Raw genomic sequence first — 18,787 nt, 5'->3', positions numbered from 1 at the left:
CTATACCTTAGAAGTCAGGTATAATTTTCTTCTGTGGGACCCGGTTCTGACTACAATCTTATCATTCTATACACTTTCGACATGCCTGATGCACATTATTAGTGTTTTATATGTGAAGAAAGTATATTGAAGGCACAAGAACATTTGTACACATTCAGTGACTGTCATCTTTGTTTCTTGACTTCTTGCAATCAGTTCTGAAATGCTGTGTAAAGAATAAAACATTTCAGGGCTAATTCTTGCTCCTTAACCTGATGAAGGACCAAGAATTAGCTCTGAAACATTGTGTAAAGAATAAATATGAAGTTGTTATCCAAAAAATGTGTCATGTATTCATCAATCTAAGTAAACTTATCCTCAGTACTTTTCGTTACACTCCACTGCTGAGTCTAACAAAACCTTATAGGAGGTCACGTCAGGTAACCTTTGAGATTGACCAATCAGAACACAGCTTACCAAATCGTGAAAGTGCACATTCGCACATAACTTTTGAACTTTTTATCTCCAAAAGGTTCGTACCCGAACTATTCCAAATGCTATTTAGCTTACGCTCGCTTCCAGGTGATGCACATGGCGTACATACAACCATGACAACAGTGGGTAAACAGTCGCTGAAAATAGTGTTTTGGGCAATGCTCAAGGATGTCATCTTGCGGAAATATCAGCTAATGATAACCATGTCAACAGAAACCCTAAAGTGTATATACTGCAGGTCTAATAACTATGTTATATCCTGATTTTTGTTTGTGGAGAGATCCATATCAGTGACCTGTGTATTTTGAAAGTCCCACCGATCCCTAAATAGTAGCCGTTGTCTGATTGGTTAAATCTATTTAACCATCTCACATTTGATTGGACGGTCATTGGTCGCTGAAAGATTACCTGACGCGACCTTCTACTAGGTTTTGTTAGACTCAGTGGTGGAGTGTAACGAAATACACTGAGACTTAGTTTACTTAGACCGATGTATTTATGTTCATCCAGCTTCTAAATGCCTTTCAAAAACTATATGAATTTTGAAACTGATCGAAATGTACGCCTGATGGTTTTGTGACCAGTAATGTTTTACTTGATTAACAAAGGTTGTTGTTTGTGATATCAGTCACTGGTTTATCCGGTCATGGACCTACATGGATGCAGTGGAAAGTGGACTTTCTGACTGTCATTTTAAACAGCAAACAAACAAACTTTGAACTCTTATATATGGCACATAAAGTATCATATTGGTTTTTTTACAGGTCTTGACCTTGACTCTTGACCCCTCAATGCCATAGGTCTGTTGGCATGGGTCACAATGACTAAGAACCACTTTGACACTTTGGGCCTAAAACCAGGAGCCTCAGAAGATGAAATAAAGAAGTCATTTCGTAGCTTGGCCAAGAAATGGCACCCTGACAAAAACAAGAATGCAGGTGCGGAAGAAAAATTTAAGGAAATTTCGGCAGCTTATGACTACCTGCAAAGTAAAGATCGAAGAGAGATACTTGAGAGAGATATTAACAAGAAGAGAGAGGCAAAGAAAACAGAAACCACCAATAAAGAACAAGCGTCCAGTTTCTTTAAAACAAACAGCAGTCCAAGCTACACATATTCAGAATCACACACATCCAGCACAAAAACACAGTCAGAGAAGAAGGAAAACAAACATCCAGGGAAGAAGAAAGATCCGTTCTGGACTAGCTCCTTCTTTAGGAAGAATAAGGAAGAGAGGAAGAAATCATGGCATCAGAAAGGGGAGAGAACTCCTACATATGACGAAGAAAAGGCTGCACCGAAATACAACAAACAGCCCCCAACATTTTCTGATGCGTTTCGCTCATTTGTCAATCATTTAGATTCTGAGTTCGATGCTTTCTTCTATGAGCCAGGGCAGGAGGATCCATTTGCTGACATCCTCTCTCCAGTATCTGTCAGTCCTCACAGGAAAACTAAGAAGAAACCACCGATGAGACAGCGTAATGTTGCCCCTGAAACAGGAAAGGCGGAGGGATTGGATGAAGAGTACATGTTTACACCACGTTCAGGTTATCAAGAAAGGACATATGCATCTGATGATGATGACGTGTCATCTGACGGGGAATTCGGATATGGTAAGTTTATGGACTTGAACTTTTTGTGAAAATGGTTGTAAAGTTTTGTGTGTTTGTGTTGTTCTTAGTCCTTAATGAGTGATGTGTGATTTCCATGAAGACTTTGTTGCCAAAACATTGGGTGAAGTGAATTTTAGCTTACTTTTATGTTATAATATAGTTGTGAGAACCAGAAATACATGGTAATGGCGCATGACACATGATCATCATGGGAATGTCTTGTGTCACTGAAACATCACTGTAGTGTTCAAGGGTCACTGAAACATCATGATATTGCTCCTTGTCACTGAAATGTCATTAAATTCAGGTCACTGAAACTTTTGAATGGTTGTTTCAGATGCTGACAGAGCAGCTGCTAGGATGCCATGCCGATACTGTGGGAAGCCTATCAGAGCCTACAAACTGGTGAGTTGTGTGTGGGAAGCCTATCAGAGCATATAAACTGGTGAGTTGTGTGTGGGAAGCCTATCAGAGCATATAAACTGGTGAGTTGTGTGTGGAAGCCTATCAGAGCATATAAACTGATGAGTTGTGTGTGGGAAGCCTATCAGAGCCTATAAACTGGTGAGTTGTGTGTGGAATCCTATCAGAGCCTAAAAACTGGTGAGTTGTGTGTGGAAGCCTATCAGAGCCTATAAATTGGTGAGTTGTGTGTGGGAAGCCTATCAGAGCCTATAAACTGGTGAGTTGTGTGTGGAAGCCTATCTAAGCCTATAAATTGGTGAGTTGTGTGTGGGAATCCTATCAGAGCCTATAAACTGGTGAGTTGTGTGTGGAAGCCTATCAGAGCATATAAACTGGTGAGTTGTGTGTGGGAAGCCTATCAGAGCATATAAACTGGTGAGTTGTGTGTAGAAGCCTATCAGAGCCTATAAACTGGTGAGTTGTGTGTGGAAGCCTATCAGAGCATATAGACTGGTGAGTTGTGTGTGGGAAGCCTATCAGAGCATATAAACTGGTGAGTTGTGTGTGGGAAGCCTATCAGAGCCTATACATTGGTGAACTGTGTGTGGGAAGCCTATCAGACCCTATAAATTGGTGAGTTGTGTGTGGGAAGCTTATCAGAGCCTATAAATTGGTGAGTTGTTTGTGGGAAGCCTATCAGAGCCTATAAACTGGTGAGTTGTGTGTGGAAGCCTATCAGAGCCTATAAATTGGTGAGTTGTGTGTGGGAAGCCTATCAGAGCCTATAAATTGGTGAGTTTTGTGTGGAAGCTCATCAGAGCAAAGACATTGGTGAGTTGTGTGTGGGAAGCCTATCAGAGCCTATAAATTGGTGAACTGTGTGTGGGAAGCCTATCAGAGCCTATAAACTGGTGAGTTGTGTGTGGAAGCCTATCAGAGCCTATAAATTGGTGAGTTGTGTGTGGGAAGCCTATCAGAGCCTATAAATTGGTGAGTTGTGTGTGGAAGCCTATCTGAGCCTATAAATTGGTGAGTTGTGTGTGGAAGCCTATCAGAGCCTATAAATTGGTGAGTTGTGTGTGGGAAGCCTATCAGAGCCTATAAATTGGTGAGTTGTGTGTGGAAGCCTATCAGAGCATATAAATTGGTGAGTTGTGTGTGGGAAGCCTATCAGAGCCTATAAATTGGTGAGTTGTTTGTGGGAAGCCTATCAGAGCCTATAAACTGGTGAGTTGTGTGTGGAAGCCTATCAGAGCCTATAAATTGGTGAGTTGTGTGTGGGAAGCCTATCAGAGCCTATAAATTGGTGAGTTGTGTGTGGAAGCTCATCAGAGCATATAAATTGGTGAGTTGTGTGTGGGAAGCCTATCAGAGCCTATAAATTGGTGAGTTGTTTGTGGGAATCCTATCATAGCCTATAAACTGGTGAGTTGTGTGTGGGAAGCTTATCAGAGCCTATAAACTGGTGAGTTGTATTTGGGAATCCTATCAGAGCCTATAAACTGGTGAGTTGTGTGTGGAAGCCTATCAGAGCCTATAAATTGGTGAGTTGTGTGGGAAGATTGTCAGAGTCTGTAAACTGCCTATAAACTCGTTATTTATGTGCTAAACAGGGCTTATGTATAGAAAGGTAATAACATTTGTTGTGATGTCTCACAATTTCACGAAATGCATCAATAGCTCCATTGAGGTCTTGAGACAAGCAAGTGTAACTTTGAAGCCCTGAAGAGGCTCCGATTGTTTGTGACAGAGTATTTTTCTTCTAGTACCAACATGAGCAGACCTGTGGCAAGTTCACTGACAGCTCCAATGATGAGGATACATTCTCAGACATCAATTCTCGGCCTCAAAGGGCAACTGGTGACTGGCGCCACACTCGTGCAGAACTCCATAATCATATTCGCAGAGCTAAGCAGGCAGCCAGGGCCAGAGCTGCAGAGGAACATTTTGGTAAGACAGGTACTTGCATACTTAGCAACAAACATTCTTGCTGGTTTCATGGTGATGATTGAAGTGTGAATCTGTTGTACTAGCCAGTAGTCAAAAAACAAAATCTAACTGCAGTTCTTGCATCCAATATCAACAGCAGACCACCTTGACTCAGCTTGTCATTGACATGCTTGGTTTTGTCTCTGGTGAAAGTCACGTAGGTTCTGTGTATTTAGCATATGATTTGTATGTGGTCCTTTCCTAAGCACTTAGGAAATATGATCTATATATAAACTTAGTGTCACTCAGTGTTAAACTCTTAAACTTGCAGAACATAGGGATATTGCAACCCATTTTGTTATCAAATACATTTCCAAATGGATGATATTAGAATGTTAGGAAACTTTTGAATTTTTTGCGGTTTCTGTCATTTAAAACCTACAGGTATTACCTGTATTATTGTATTATGTATTATTATTATTGAATGGCGATAATGTCATGAAGCTAATAAGCATGACCAACTATCTTCTGAATATGCACCTTCAGTATCCTTCTCTTGAATTGGCCCGATTCAACCAATCGGCTGGTCATGCCAAGCCCTGTGCATGGATTATATATGTATGTCATTGCACAAATTTTAATTGGACTTTTAATTTCGGTCTTGGCTGAATTATTCATCGACTTTTCTGGTTTTGGAATGTATTTGAAGTTCTGAATTTTGCCTAGAGTCTTATGCCCAGAAGGCGGTGGCTCATGGGCCAATCTGGTGGATTAATTCTTTGTAATTCTTCTACTGGAGGCACCCGTGAAGAGCCACCTGCTCGTGGTGGGTGCTGGGTAACGCTAAGTGCTCTTCTCCCGTGTGGACCCGGGACAGAATGTGTCCACAGCACCCCATTGCTGGTCGTAAGAGGCGACCAAATTGGGCAACCTGTTGGCCGCGGGTTGCACCCCTGTGTCGGTGGAGGAGGGGATCCTGGTGGTTGAGGGCACTGGAACAAGGACTAGGTGATCCTGTTGCCCAACACACCACTTCGGCCCTAACTTCACCTAGACGGGTGGTTGAATAGGCCCAATTCAATCAATCGGCTGGTCACGCCAAGCCCTGTGCTACATATTGTACTGTTGCACCAAAGTTTGAAAATTAAATGTTTTAAAGTCTTGGCGAACTTTTGGACTCCGAATTTCAATACCTAAGTTAATGTCTGTTTTTGCCTAGAGTTGTATGCCAGAAGGCGGTGGCTCATGGGCCAATCTGGTGGAATCATTAATCTTTTAATTTTTCTACTGGAGTATATCATCCGGGTATCCTTAGTGCTGCAAGCTGGAGACCCGCTTGTTTTTAGCATTGTCCTTGTGATACTCCGTGGTGGGTGGGGAGCTCGGATGATGAAACTTATACACTTACTATGGAATACAAAACCCCCCTGAAACGAAACAAGCGTCAACTGGACAGTGATGATGATGATCGACGACCTTCAAACTCAAATGAATATTGGCCACGATTTCTCGTGATCGAGACACTTGACAAGTCACCTCTAAAACTCAATCCTTTTGCGGTATCAAAAGGTGTGTATGGTATTGCTGGTGAAGTTTCTAACATAAAAAGGTTACGTACAGGTTCTCTGCTCATAGAATGTAGTAGAAAACAGCAGGCAACAAATTTGATGTCCACTGAGTTATTCGTTGGAATACCGGTATCAGTTACTCCGCATAGAACTTTGAACTCAAGTAAAGGCATTGTGCGAGACCGGGACCAACTGTTTGCCGATACGAATGAACTGGACATTGCCTCGGAAATGAAGGACCAAGGAGTAGCTTTTGTGAAACGATTTATGACCCGGAAAAACTCTGAAAATAGACCAACAAATACCTACTTATTCCATTTTTCTTCGCCAACTGCTCCAACATCAATTAAAGCAGGATATTGCAATATCAACGTTGACATTTATATACCAAACCCTCTGAGGTGTTTTAAATGTCAAAAGTATGGACATGGTGTCAATAGCTGTACAAATTCCATAACATGCGCTCACTGCGGTGAAAAAACCCACGTGACTGAAGATTGTGATAGTAACTTTTAAAAATGTACAAACTGCACTGGCACTCATTCATCTTTTTCTAAAGACTGTCCATTATGGAAACAACAGATGGAAATAAACAAAATTAAATTCACCAGAAATATTAGTTTTGCTGATGCCAAAAAGCTTGCTCTTCAGACCCCAGAACCAAATCAGTCATATGCCTCAGTTACTCGAGTATCCGCTGGAACGAGTCAATAAGCAACTGCACCTATGTCCACCTTTTCCACATCATGCCAAACTGATTTGACATGGGTTGACACTGATACACCTGAGGTATACTCACCTCACCAGTCAACACAAACGATTGAATCACAATCAAAAACACCAGTCACAGTTGAAGTTCAATCTCGGTCAGTGTCAAAGGATAAATCATCACAGTCTACCCCAACACTCTCTCTTGGAAATTATGGAAAACAGGTTTCAAAAACCAAAGTGAAACCAAACAATGATACTTGTAAGAAAAATCAGAGTGGCAGAGCCTCTAAAGGTGCAGAAGATAAGATCCAGATATACAATAGGTTTGCATCCCCGAAAACATCCAGCACAGGGCACATAGTCTGTCACCCTCTCGAAAGTCAAGGGGTAGATCCCCAATAAACCCCCCAAAGAAATAGTTTCTTCGAACATTTTACAGTGGAACTGCAGAGGCCTTAAAAATAATTTGCATGAGCTACATCTATTAGACCAAGACTTTCAACCATCAGCAATCTGCTTACAAGAAACGCATCTGAAGCAGACAGATTCTTTAAACGTTCGTCAGTTCAGCGCATATAATTATTATTCTCCTGCTGAAAATAGGGCCACTGGAGGATCATCCATTCTTGTCAGAAATGGCGTTATCCACAGTCATGTGAAACTCACAACAAACCTTCAGGCAGTTGCAGTACGACTTACGTTGAACATTACACTTACTCTGTGTTCATTGTACATTCCGGCATCATCAACTCTTATTCTGGCTGATCTTCAGTCTCTCTATGATGAACTTCCCAAACCATGTGTACTCATGGGCGATCTGAATGGCCACAACCCGCTCTGGGGGAGTGCGACCACGAACACTAAAGGTAAAATTATTGAAGATTTTATTTCAAATAATAATTTATGTATCTACAATGATGGTGCAGATACATATTTACATCCTGGAACAGGAACATATTCAGCCCTTGACCTGTCAATAACTGACTCCAGCTTACTTAATGAATTTGAGTGGTCAGTCCATGATGACCTTTGTGGAAGTGACCATTTTCCTACTATACTTAAACGTGTGACCCCATCTGATACTCTTCCATTATCCAGATGGAATTTTAAAAAGGCTAACTGGCCTTTATATACCATACAATGTGCTGACAAACTTAAACCTGAACATTTTATTGACGTTCCTGATGCTATCAAGTGCTTTTCTGATGAACTAAATAACATTGCTGATGAGTGTATTCCAAAGTCCTCTACTGTTCCACATATCCGAAAACCATGGTTCAACGATGACTGCAAACAAGCTAGGAAGGCAAGGAAAAAAGCAGAACATTATTTCCGTCGCCATCCTATGGTGCATAACTTAAATAAATTTAAAATTTTAAATGCTAAAGCACGGCGTACTTTTAAACAGAACAAACGCCAATCTTGGCAAAATTATGTATCCAAAATAAATTCTCGGACACCCATGTCCAAGGTATGGAACATGGTCCAGAAAATTAAAGGTAAAGGTACTAAATCTACTGTCCATCATCTTAAACATGGAGATCAATTACTAACGGATAAATCAGATATTGCAAATAAACTGGGTGAAACCCTCGCTAAACATTCTTCCTCTTCTAATTATGTACCTAAATTCCAACAGTATCAAAAACAACAAGAAAAGAAAACTATTAACTTCCATTCAGATAATGGGGAGGATTATAATGAAGCTTTTTCTCTTCATGAACTCCATACTGCTCTTGATCAAGCCCATGATACTGCTACAGGAGCTGATAACATACATTATCAACTCCTAAAGCATTTACCAGAATCCTGCCTAGAAACTCTTCTCAATATTTTTGATGATATTTGGACATCGGGTAAGTTTCCTCACTCATGGCGTGACGCCATAGTAGTACCAATACCTAAACCTGGACGTGATCATACTGATCCGTCCAATTATCGACCAATTTCACTAACTAGCTGTGTTTGCAAAACCATGGAACGCATGATAAATAATCGACTTGTTTGGTACTTGGAAACAAATAACCTTATCACAGATATACAATGTGGTTTCTGTAAAAATAGAAGTACTGTCGATCACTTAGTGCGTTTAGAATCATTTGTTAAAAATGCACTAATCAAAAAACAACACGCTGTCTCTATCTTTTTTGACCTTGAGAAGGCATATGACACTACCTGGAAATATGGCATTTTACGAGATTTACATGACTTCGGCTTGCGAGGTCGTTTGCCTGAATTTATTGCCAAGTTTTTAAATGACAGACAATTCCAGGTCCGAGTGGGTTCTACCCTGTCTGATCATTACAATCAGGATCAGGGTGTTCCACAAGGCAGTATTTTGTCTGTCACTCTTTTTAGTATAAAGATAAATAGTTTATCAAAAGTTTTAAATGATTCAATTGATGGATCGCTATTTGTGGATGATTTTAATATTTCTTGTCGTGGGAAAACTATGCATACTATTGAACGGCAACTGCAGTTGTGTTTAAACAAAATAAATAAATGGTGTCTTGAAAACGGCTTTAAGTTTTCTAAATCCAAAACTAATTGTATACATTTTTGCAGAAATTATAAGCCACATAAGGACCCTGAACTATCTCTAGATGGCACTCCCATCAGAGTTGTTAAGGAGGCCAAGTTCTTGGGCCTAATCTTTGATTCCCACTTAACATTTCTGCCTCATATTAAGTTCCTTAAAACTAAATGCCTTAAGGCTCTCGACTTGTTGAAAGTTGTTTCCAACTCAAAGTGGGGAGGGGATCAAGCGACCCTCTTACACCTATATCGATCACTGGTCCATTCAAAACTTGATTATGGCTCCATCGTATATGGCGGAGCCTGCAAAAGCAACCTTAAACTTCTCGATTCTGTCCACCACCAAGGCCTAAGACTTTGTCTTGGGTCCTTCAGAACTTCACCTATTGACAGTCTCTACGTTGAGGCTGATGAACCATCTCTTGAGCAGCGCCATATAAAGTTAGCTTTACAGTACATTACTAAGTTATACTCTAATGATTCTAACCCTGCCTATAACTGCGTTTTCACTCCCCTTCATGAAGATTTATACACGAAGAAATCCTCGCTTGTCCCGCCTCTAGGACACAGAATTAAACCCTTTCTTTCTTCGGCCGGCATTGAGCTGGAAAACATAGCTCCCTCCCGTCTTCTTTCATCTCCTCCTTGGCAGTTGGTCAGGCCCCAAGTGGACCTAACATTGACCACATATAAAAAATCAGCAACAAATGAATTACAATACAAACAAGAATATCATCAATTAAAACATAAATATAGCAATTATAAATCCTTATTTACAGATGGGTCCAAGGACGGTGGCGCAGTGGCTTGTGCTACTGTCATTGGATCCAGAACAATATCTTCTAGACTACCAGATAATAGTTCTATTTTTACAGCTGAAGCTAACGCAATACTAACTGCTCTTAAATATATTCAAAGACACCCTCAGCATAAACAGTATATAATCTATTCAGACTCTCTTTCTTGCCTTCAAGCTATTAAAAATATTTCTTGTAAACATCCACTTTTAATTGAAATTATTGAATTGTATAATAATCTTGCTACTGGCCAATACGACGTCGTCTTCTGTTGGTTACCAAGCCATGTTGGAATCTCTGGTAACACATTGGCTGACCTTGCTGCTAAAGCAGCACTCAACAAATCTGTGACACCACTTCTTATTCCTTACAGTGATTACAAAGCCACCATTAGATCTTATATCCGTGATCTGATGCAGAAGAAGTGGGACACCCAAGTGGGTATCAATAAATTACATGAGATAAAACCCTACGTTGGTTATACCCACTTGGGTTGTCAGTCCAGATTTGAAGAGGTCATATTACGACGATGTCATATTGGTCATACAAGGTATACACATGCATACCTGTTGAAAGGTGAAGATCCTCCGTTTTGCATCCCTTGTGGTGAGAGAACCACGGTCAAGCATATCCTGCTTGACTGTGTTGAATTCTCCATCATAAGGGATAAATATTTTAATGTAAAAACACTTTCGGATCTCTTTAACACAGTAAATGCTCATTTAATTATTGGATTTTTAAAGGAAATTGATTTCCTGGTTGAATTATAATTGCTATGTTCTGTAGATAGTTGTATTTTAAGGGATGGTAGTATAGATTAGGAACATTGATCATTGGTGGCTGTACCCTCAAAGGGTGTTGAAGTATTGTAAAATTATTGTCCTCCTGAGAGGGTACGTAAGTCCAAAAATTTTCAAAGTAAATTTATACTTTCCAGGATTTTTAAGCATAGTACTTGTGTTCTTTTAATTTTGGCTAAAATTTCTTACACTCGCCAGCAGCTGAAGGGATGGTGTAAATCCAGCTCGGGTCCATGCAGGTAGCAAAGGTACTGTAAGTCCCCATGGTCCCTAGTATGGTGATCTACCTTCAGTTGCTGGCGATCTATAGCCCGTATTTTATATTGTATTGTCCAAATAGTGGTATTTGTTTTAACTTTCCACACTAGTTTTAATTATAACTGTGATATTCTAGTTGTTTTACTGTCCTTTGACGACAGGTGTTTATAATGTATGCATGTTTCACTTTAGTAAAAAATGTTCTCGTCACGATATGGCTGAAATATTGCCGATGTGACGTTAAATATTAACTCACTCACTCACTCACTCTTCTACTGGAGTATATCATCCGGGTATCCTTGGTGCTGCAAGCTGGAGGCCCGCTTGCTTTAGCATTGTCCTTGTGATACTCCGTGGTGGGTGGGGAGCTCGGATGATGAACCATATTACACTAACTATGGTGTATGAAACCCCAACCCAAAAAACAAAACGTCCACTTGATATTGACCCTGTTGATACTGACCATAGACCGTCTGCATCGATTGAATATTGGCCGCGTTTCGTTGTTATTGAGACTCCTGACAAGACACCGTTAAAGTTGAACCCCTTTGCTGTATCCAAGGGTATTCAAGGTGTTGCTGGAGAGGTGAAAAACATTAGATGCTTGCGTTCGGGTGCCCTGCTAGTCAAATGCGGGAAAAAGCAACAAGCAACGAACCTGATGAACATGAAATCTTTCGTGGGCATTCAGGTCACGGTCTCTGCTCACAAGACCTTGAATACTAGTAAAGGTATCATCAAAGATCGTGATCGATTGTTTGCTGATATGTCAGAAATTGCTGTATGTGAAGCGCTTTTCAACCCGAAAAAACAATGAAACATTTCAAACTAATACCTATCTGTTTACTTTTTCATGTCCAAATGCTCCTAAATCAGTGAAGGCAGGCTATTGTAACATGCAAGTTGATACCTACATCCCCAACCTGCTCAGGTGTTTTAAATGCCAGAAATATGGACATGGCGTGAATACTTGCACATTGTCTGTTGTGTGTGCTCACTGTGGCGAGAAGACACACACAACAGAAGATTGTGACAGTGATTATAAAAAATGCACCAATTGCTCAGGCGACCATTCTTCATTTTCTAAGCAATGTCCTATTTGGAAAGAGCAAATGGAAATCAATAAAATCAAATTTACTCAAAATATCTCTTTTTCCGAGGCCAAAAAACTGGTAAAGAGATCTGATCTTCCACAAACTTATGCTACAGTAGCAAAAACATCATCGGGATCTAAATCTAACACTACATCAACCACAGGCTGCCAAACTACCTTGACTTGGGTAAATTGCGATTCTCCACAGCTTTTGTACCCAGCTATATCATCACAGACTGAGGAATCACTTCCTAGTACCTCAAAGTCTTCTTCTGATCACAAATCATCATCTCAGTCACACTCAAAGTTTCAATCCACAGCTGATAGTCAACAAACGGTGAAAAATAAATCGAAGCCAAAGCCTGATGCTTCAAAACAACAAAGTGGCAGAGCTCCAAAAGGGTCACAGAACAAAATTTTGTTCAATAAATACGGGTCTCTTGAAGACATGGACGTTTCTGAAAACGTCCATTCTAGGGCACATAGCTTGTCGCCCTCCAAAAGAGTGCGGGGTAGATCCCCAATAAATCCCCCCAAAAGATAGTTTATTCCAGTAATATTGTACATTGGAACTGCAGAGGATTAAGGACTAATTTACATGAATTACAGCTATTAGTCCAAGATTTTATACCTTCAGCGATATGTCTCCAAGAGACATATTTAAAACAAACAGATACATTTAAATTTCGTCAGTTTAATGCATATCATTGTTTTGCACCTCCGGGTGATCGGGCCACTGGCGGATCATCCATTCTAGTCAAACAAAACATTATTCAAAGCCCTGTTTCACTTAATACTAATATGCAGGCTGTTGCAGTGAGAATCACGTTAAATGTAGCGTTTACACTATGCTCTCTTTATATTTCTCCGTCTTCGACGTTTGCCAGAACTGATCTTCAAGCTCTATATGATCAGCTCCCGAAGCCCTGTATTATAATGGGAGATTTAAATGGGCACAACCCACTCTGGGGTAGTGTAACTACAAACACTAAAGGTAAGTTGTTGGAGGACTTTTGTTCTGACAATGATTTATGTATTTATAATGATGCTTCCAACACATATTTACATCCTGGGACAGGGACCTATTCTGCTTTTGACTTGTCATTGACAAATTCAGAACTACTTAATGAATTCGAATGGTCAGTCCACGATGACCTCTGTGGAAGTGACCATTTTCCTACTGTATTAAAAGCTGTAACACCATCCGATGTTCTTCCATCATCAAGACGAAATTTTAAAAAAGCTAACTGGACTTTATATGAAACACTGTGTGCTGAAAAACTTAAACCTGAAGGTTTTATTGACGTTCCCGATGCTATTAAATGCTTTTCTGATCAACTGAATTCCATAGCTGATGAGTGTATACCAAAGTCCTCTGCAGTTCCACACATAAGAAAACCATGGTTCAACGATGAGTGTAAACAAGCTAGGAAGGCAAGGAAAAAAGCAGAACATTACTTCCGTCGCCATCCTATGGTGCATAATTTAAATAAATTTAAAATTTTAAATGCTAGAGCACAGCGTACCTTTTAACAGAACAAACGCCAATCTTGGCAAAATTATGTATCCAAAATAAATTCTCGGACACCCATGTCCAAGGTATGGAGCATGGTCCAAAAAAAAAGGTACTAAGTCTACTGTCCATCATCTTAAACATGGTGATCAGTTACTTACTGATAAATCAGATATCGCAAATAAACTGGGCGAAACTCTCGCTTAACACTCTTCCTCTTCTAATTATTTACCTAAATTCCAGCAATATCAAAAACAACAAGAAAAGAAAACTATTAATTTCAACTCAGATAATGGGGAAGATTACAATGAAACTTTGTCTATTTATGAGCTCCATACTGCTCTTGATCAAGCTACAGGAGCTGATAACATACATTATCAACTCCTGAAGCACTTACCAGAATCCTGTTTAGAGACGCTCTTGTATATATTTGATGATATTTGGACTTCCGGGAAATTTCCTTCTTCATGGCGTGATGCAATAGTAGTACCAGTACCTAAACCTGGACGTGATCATACGGATCCGTCCAATTATCGGCCGATTTCGTTAACTAGCTGTGTTTGCAAGACCATGGAACGCATGATAAATAATCGACTTGTTTGGTATTTGGAAACTAATAACCTTATCAGAGATATACAATGTGGTTTCCGGAAAAATAGAAGTACTGTCGATCACTTAGTGCGTTTAGAATCATTTGTAAAAAACGCACTAATTAACAAACAACACGCTGTGTCTATCTTTTTTGATCTTGAAAAAGCATATGACACTACTTGGAAATATGGCATTTTACGAGATTTACATGACTTCGGTTTGCGAGGTCGTTTGCCTGAATTTATTGCCAAGTTTTTAAATAACAGACAATTCCAGGTCCGTGTGGGTTCTACCCTGTCTGATCATTACAGTCAGGATCAGGGAGTAGTATAGGGAATGGGGGTTTTAAAACACTTTCAAGAAATGTCTCTACAAAGCCTTATTTACTAAATAAGGCTTTGGTTGGGACCTTAGATCTTGCTACTATTACCCCTACTACAATGAAACAGTTTACCGTGTATTGGTTGGAGGTAACACTGTGCCGTACGGTACGATCAATAATTCTTCTCTTACAAACCCCCTACCCGGCCCACCCCTCAAGTAGTACAAGTTAGGTTCGTCGGCTTTCATATCCACTTTATCTATGTTGTAAGTTTTGACTGACCATATAGGATCGGTGGCCCGCTTACGGCTATCGCCCTCGTGTTCCCCTATGTCATGTTTATATCGATGAAACAGTTTAACGTGAACCGCCTACGATCTCTTTGGTGTTCATAATAAAGGCTTGCTGGGCTTTTTGTATCCCCTGTTCTATGTACTTTTTTTTCTCGTCCTCGCTGATAGCAGACTTACGAGACTTGGACCGAATATCTTGTTTCATTCCGTTATATTTTTTGAGTTCAGATAGGATTGAACGAAACTCCTCTTCTGAGATCTTACTGTCAGAGAGTGCCGTGGAAATTCGCTCACTCACTGTGTTCAGCTTTGCTTCGGCCAGAACCCTGATCTCGTCGTGTTTCAATGCCTTACGATTAAGTCTGCGTGATACTAACTTAAGCGCCAACCCTACCAACCCTGTCACCCCAGCCGTTATTTCAATACCTAGCACTATAGGTGCAGCCACGATGGTAGCCAACAACCCAACGCCTGCCGCCCCTAGTCCCATGCTGGTTGCCATAAGGGTAGTGTCAGCCCCGTCCACGATATTGAAAGCTCTATTGTACTTTTTACATAGTGCTTTCCACGTGTCACGGTCTTGTTCTAGTTGACGTTTCACATCACATAACTGCCTCAAGCGGAACCCATCTACGGTTTCCAGCGTCTTCGCTACTTCCTCTACGACTGGGTACAGACCCATCCTATAATATATATTTTGAAAGATATTTTAATTGGGGTTCAGTTAATATTCTATCAATTAATTTGAAGTCTATAAGGTCTAGATTACTAGTCAGCGTAATAGGTGAGAGGCTAATAGAATTTCCTGTTGTAATAAAAACCCCACTGAGGTTTATTAAGCGGTTTATAGGACCCCCGTGGGTATCCTGTTGTATAACAATACGACAATATTTGTTTTTGTGTTCGTCAAACCAGTGTATTGACACCCTGGGTAAAATTTGGTGTACTCTTGAGATGTTTTCATGTTGTAAAAACGTAAATAAGACTTCTATGATGAGTGTGAAAGGGGTGTATATATCAGGCCTTAAGTTAGTAGGATAATTGCTAAATGTTAATTTATTTTTTACTTCACTCCTTAACCTATTTTTTTCGGTATTAGTAGTTCCTATGGATACACTATCCGGAATGAAATCCCCGGCCCAGATGCCGTTGTTCCTAATCTTAGCGACAGTCCCATGTTCGTTTATTGTGATATAAGGTGAGGTGAATGTTAAATTGATCAGCCATTTGGGCTCTTTTAAATCTGATAACGACACCAGTCTGTACACGTTGTCTTTGAAGTGCAGGATGTATAATTCATCTTCCTCACCAGGCTGATCGAATCCCTCCGTGTCTCCTAGGTCGTTAAGCGTAGTGTTGGGATGATGACTGGTCATTATTATACTATTACGATATAATTTCCAACTGGTTTTCTGATAATAATTCATGGGTTAACTTCATACCTATGAAGTGTATGTTGTCAGGCAGGAAGATATTGGTTAGTGATATCTTATTTTCCACGATCACGTTGACCCCCTGCAGACTGGTCTTGGAGTCGACACCCCCCCGCACGTAAACATTGCAAACTTGAAACTGATGTTGTTTGCCCCACCCGAGTTTGATCCCCTTCACGATCTCGATATTATTCCCCGATGGTTCCCCTAGGTAGACTTTGATGATCAGTGTTCCGTTTACCGTTAGACTCTCTAGTGCCTTGACCACGCCTTCGAATTCAGACACCAACTGCAATTTCACGTTTTGTATGGCCGGTTTACTCGATAGCATGTGGGCTGCTATATTGTTGAGTGGGCTGACGACTATGCTACGTCTCTGAGTTGGGACGTAAGCCACGAGCAGGGTTCCATTGTTCACGACTTTGTTTAGGTGGTTGTCTTTGTTATCAGTAAACACGTAGGGAGAGACGAGTCTAATATTGAGAAACCAGTCGTCTTTATCGGGTAACAACACCCACTTGTCATCTTCGGTGAAGACTAGCATATATGGTTTGTTTTGGACGACGGTAGTGCTCTCAACATCGTCTAAGTCGAACAGTTTACCACCGAACGATGGGTATATTATCCAATTATTATCACCGGTGTTGACAAGGGCGTACTTAGTGTTGACTGTTGCTCTTGTGGTATCTATCATATCACTTAGGGTTCCACCGGAGGGGATTTCAACGCGTTTGTAAATGTTGTTTTTCAGTTGCAAGGCGTACGATTTACCATCTACTCCGGGAGCGTCGAAACCGCGTGTGTCTCCGAGGTCGGAGATCCCGATATTGACGCATTTTTTCACTCCGGGCCCTTGTGCGCTGGTCATGTTACATGAAGTGTTAAGCTGAGGTATCCTATATTTACAGGATTATGATTTATATCTAACACCGATATTGTCAGCTCAGGTATGTTGCCCTGGGTTAATCTCTTATACTGCCGTGGTGAAAACGACTCGGTTCTACCGTCGTTGAATTTCTCAGTTTTCACCGGCACTGCTCTCAGTATAGTGGAAGGGTGACCTCCTTGAATGTTATACGTTGTGCTCACCTGATCGAGATGAATGTACAGCTCTCGGTACGGTACTAGGTCGGGTAACTTCGTGCCTGTGACGGTTGTTGTTGGTTTTATCTCGTCAGGAGACATACCGAGTATCCTCGCTAATGGTCGGCCGAGCCTCAAGGAGGTTCTTCCGTTGTTGATTAACACCACTGTGCCGTTTGAGTCGTTCATCTTGAGTTCGGCTCCCAGGGGTTTGAAGACCTCGTCGTTTAGAGAGCAAACGCTGTAGTAGCCGTCAGTTATCTGACTGCGAGTTCCACTGACGAACAGCTTATTGTTGCTGGCGTTGATGTTAGTCCATTGCGGTAGGTAGGTGATATCGCAGAGTGCGACTTCGAGTTGACCTGACGTGTTATCGATCGCGTGCGTCAGCTGAACGGCCTCACCGCTCGTTATTCCTGGAAGTGTTATGTACATGTTAGAGTATATATGCTCATTATATAATAGTTTTAAAATGTATTCCCCTGGTGTGTTTTACCCTAAACTGGATGTAGATTTCTCCCCCATGAAGATCGTGGTTGCTCCTGAGTTGTATTTCAATGCCCAGCTTTTAGATGTGTTCGATAAGTATAAGCTTTCGGTGACTAACATCAAGGCAGTCCACGCTTGGTTCAACAACCCTATGCAGTTCTGGCAGAATCAATTCAACTTTGCCGTGTGGTGCGCTACAACGGGGTGTGGTGTGACATTGGCCGACACTCGGCGTGGACCGCTGAGTCAGTCTGTGTTCAAGTTCCACGTGTACTACCAGGTCAGACGTATCCTTAAAGAGATCAGCGCCCCCCTCCCACAGGACAAAGCGTGGGGCGCAACAAACAACCCGTACGATAGACGGGCCTACGAACGTATTTCCAATGAATTTGAAATAAACCCAAAGACGGATTGGCGTTTGCCGGGGCCGAACCACGGGTTGGGTATTCCTTATGATGGCACGCGACCAGTGAAAGAAGTCAGTGATGATTTACTGAAACGAGATATACTACGCCAGGACTTTGCTTTGTCGAGTAATGAATGGAGGGATGATCGTATGAACTTTAAAGGTGGTGTTGCTTTCACAGTCCAGAAAGTGGAGCAGTCAACCTCAGACGGGTGGAAAATATTCATGCTGGACACGTCGAAAGGATTCACTCGTGCCGGGGTAGTCAGGTTGAACGACTCGATTCGAACGTACGTGTGGGCGCTGTTGGGTGCGCAGTCGATGACGCGTTCCAACATCCTCGGTAAGGGAACTGCTTACGACGCTCAGACACAATTCGTTTCCAACGTTGAGGATGCTATCAATTCTCCAGTTGATCTCCCGAGGGCCATCGAACGCTACCAAAACGTGTTAGAATACGCCAGATCGAAA

General features: G+C 41.1%; 1 protein-coding gene across 1 annotated transcript in view; it reads left to right on the top strand.

Annotated features, from left to right (window-relative positions):
* LOC137286769 (uncharacterized) overlaps nt 1-18,787 on the top strand; it is a 42,990-nt gene that overhangs the window by 1,087 nt on the left and 23,116 nt on the right. Inside the window, exons 2-4 of the mRNA XM_067818764.1 lie at nt 1,239-2,090; nt 2,428-2,495; nt 4,262-4,445. Coding sequence (XP_067674865.1) covers nt 1,295-2,090; nt 2,428-2,495; nt 4,262-4,445 — 1,048 coding nt within the window. The 5' untranslated portion in view covers nt 1,239-1,294. The remainder of the gene's footprint in view (nt 1-1,238; nt 2,091-2,427; nt 2,496-4,261; nt 4,446-18,787) is intronic.

Source organism: Haliotis asinina, chromosome 1, assembly GCF_037392515.1.
Source record: "Haliotis asinina isolate JCU_RB_2024 chromosome 1, JCU_Hal_asi_v2, whole genome shotgun sequence".
NCBI lineage: Eukaryota > Metazoa > Mollusca > Gastropoda > Lepetellida > Haliotidae > Haliotis > Haliotis asinina.
This window is presented reverse-complemented; position numbering and strand designations above follow the sequence as displayed.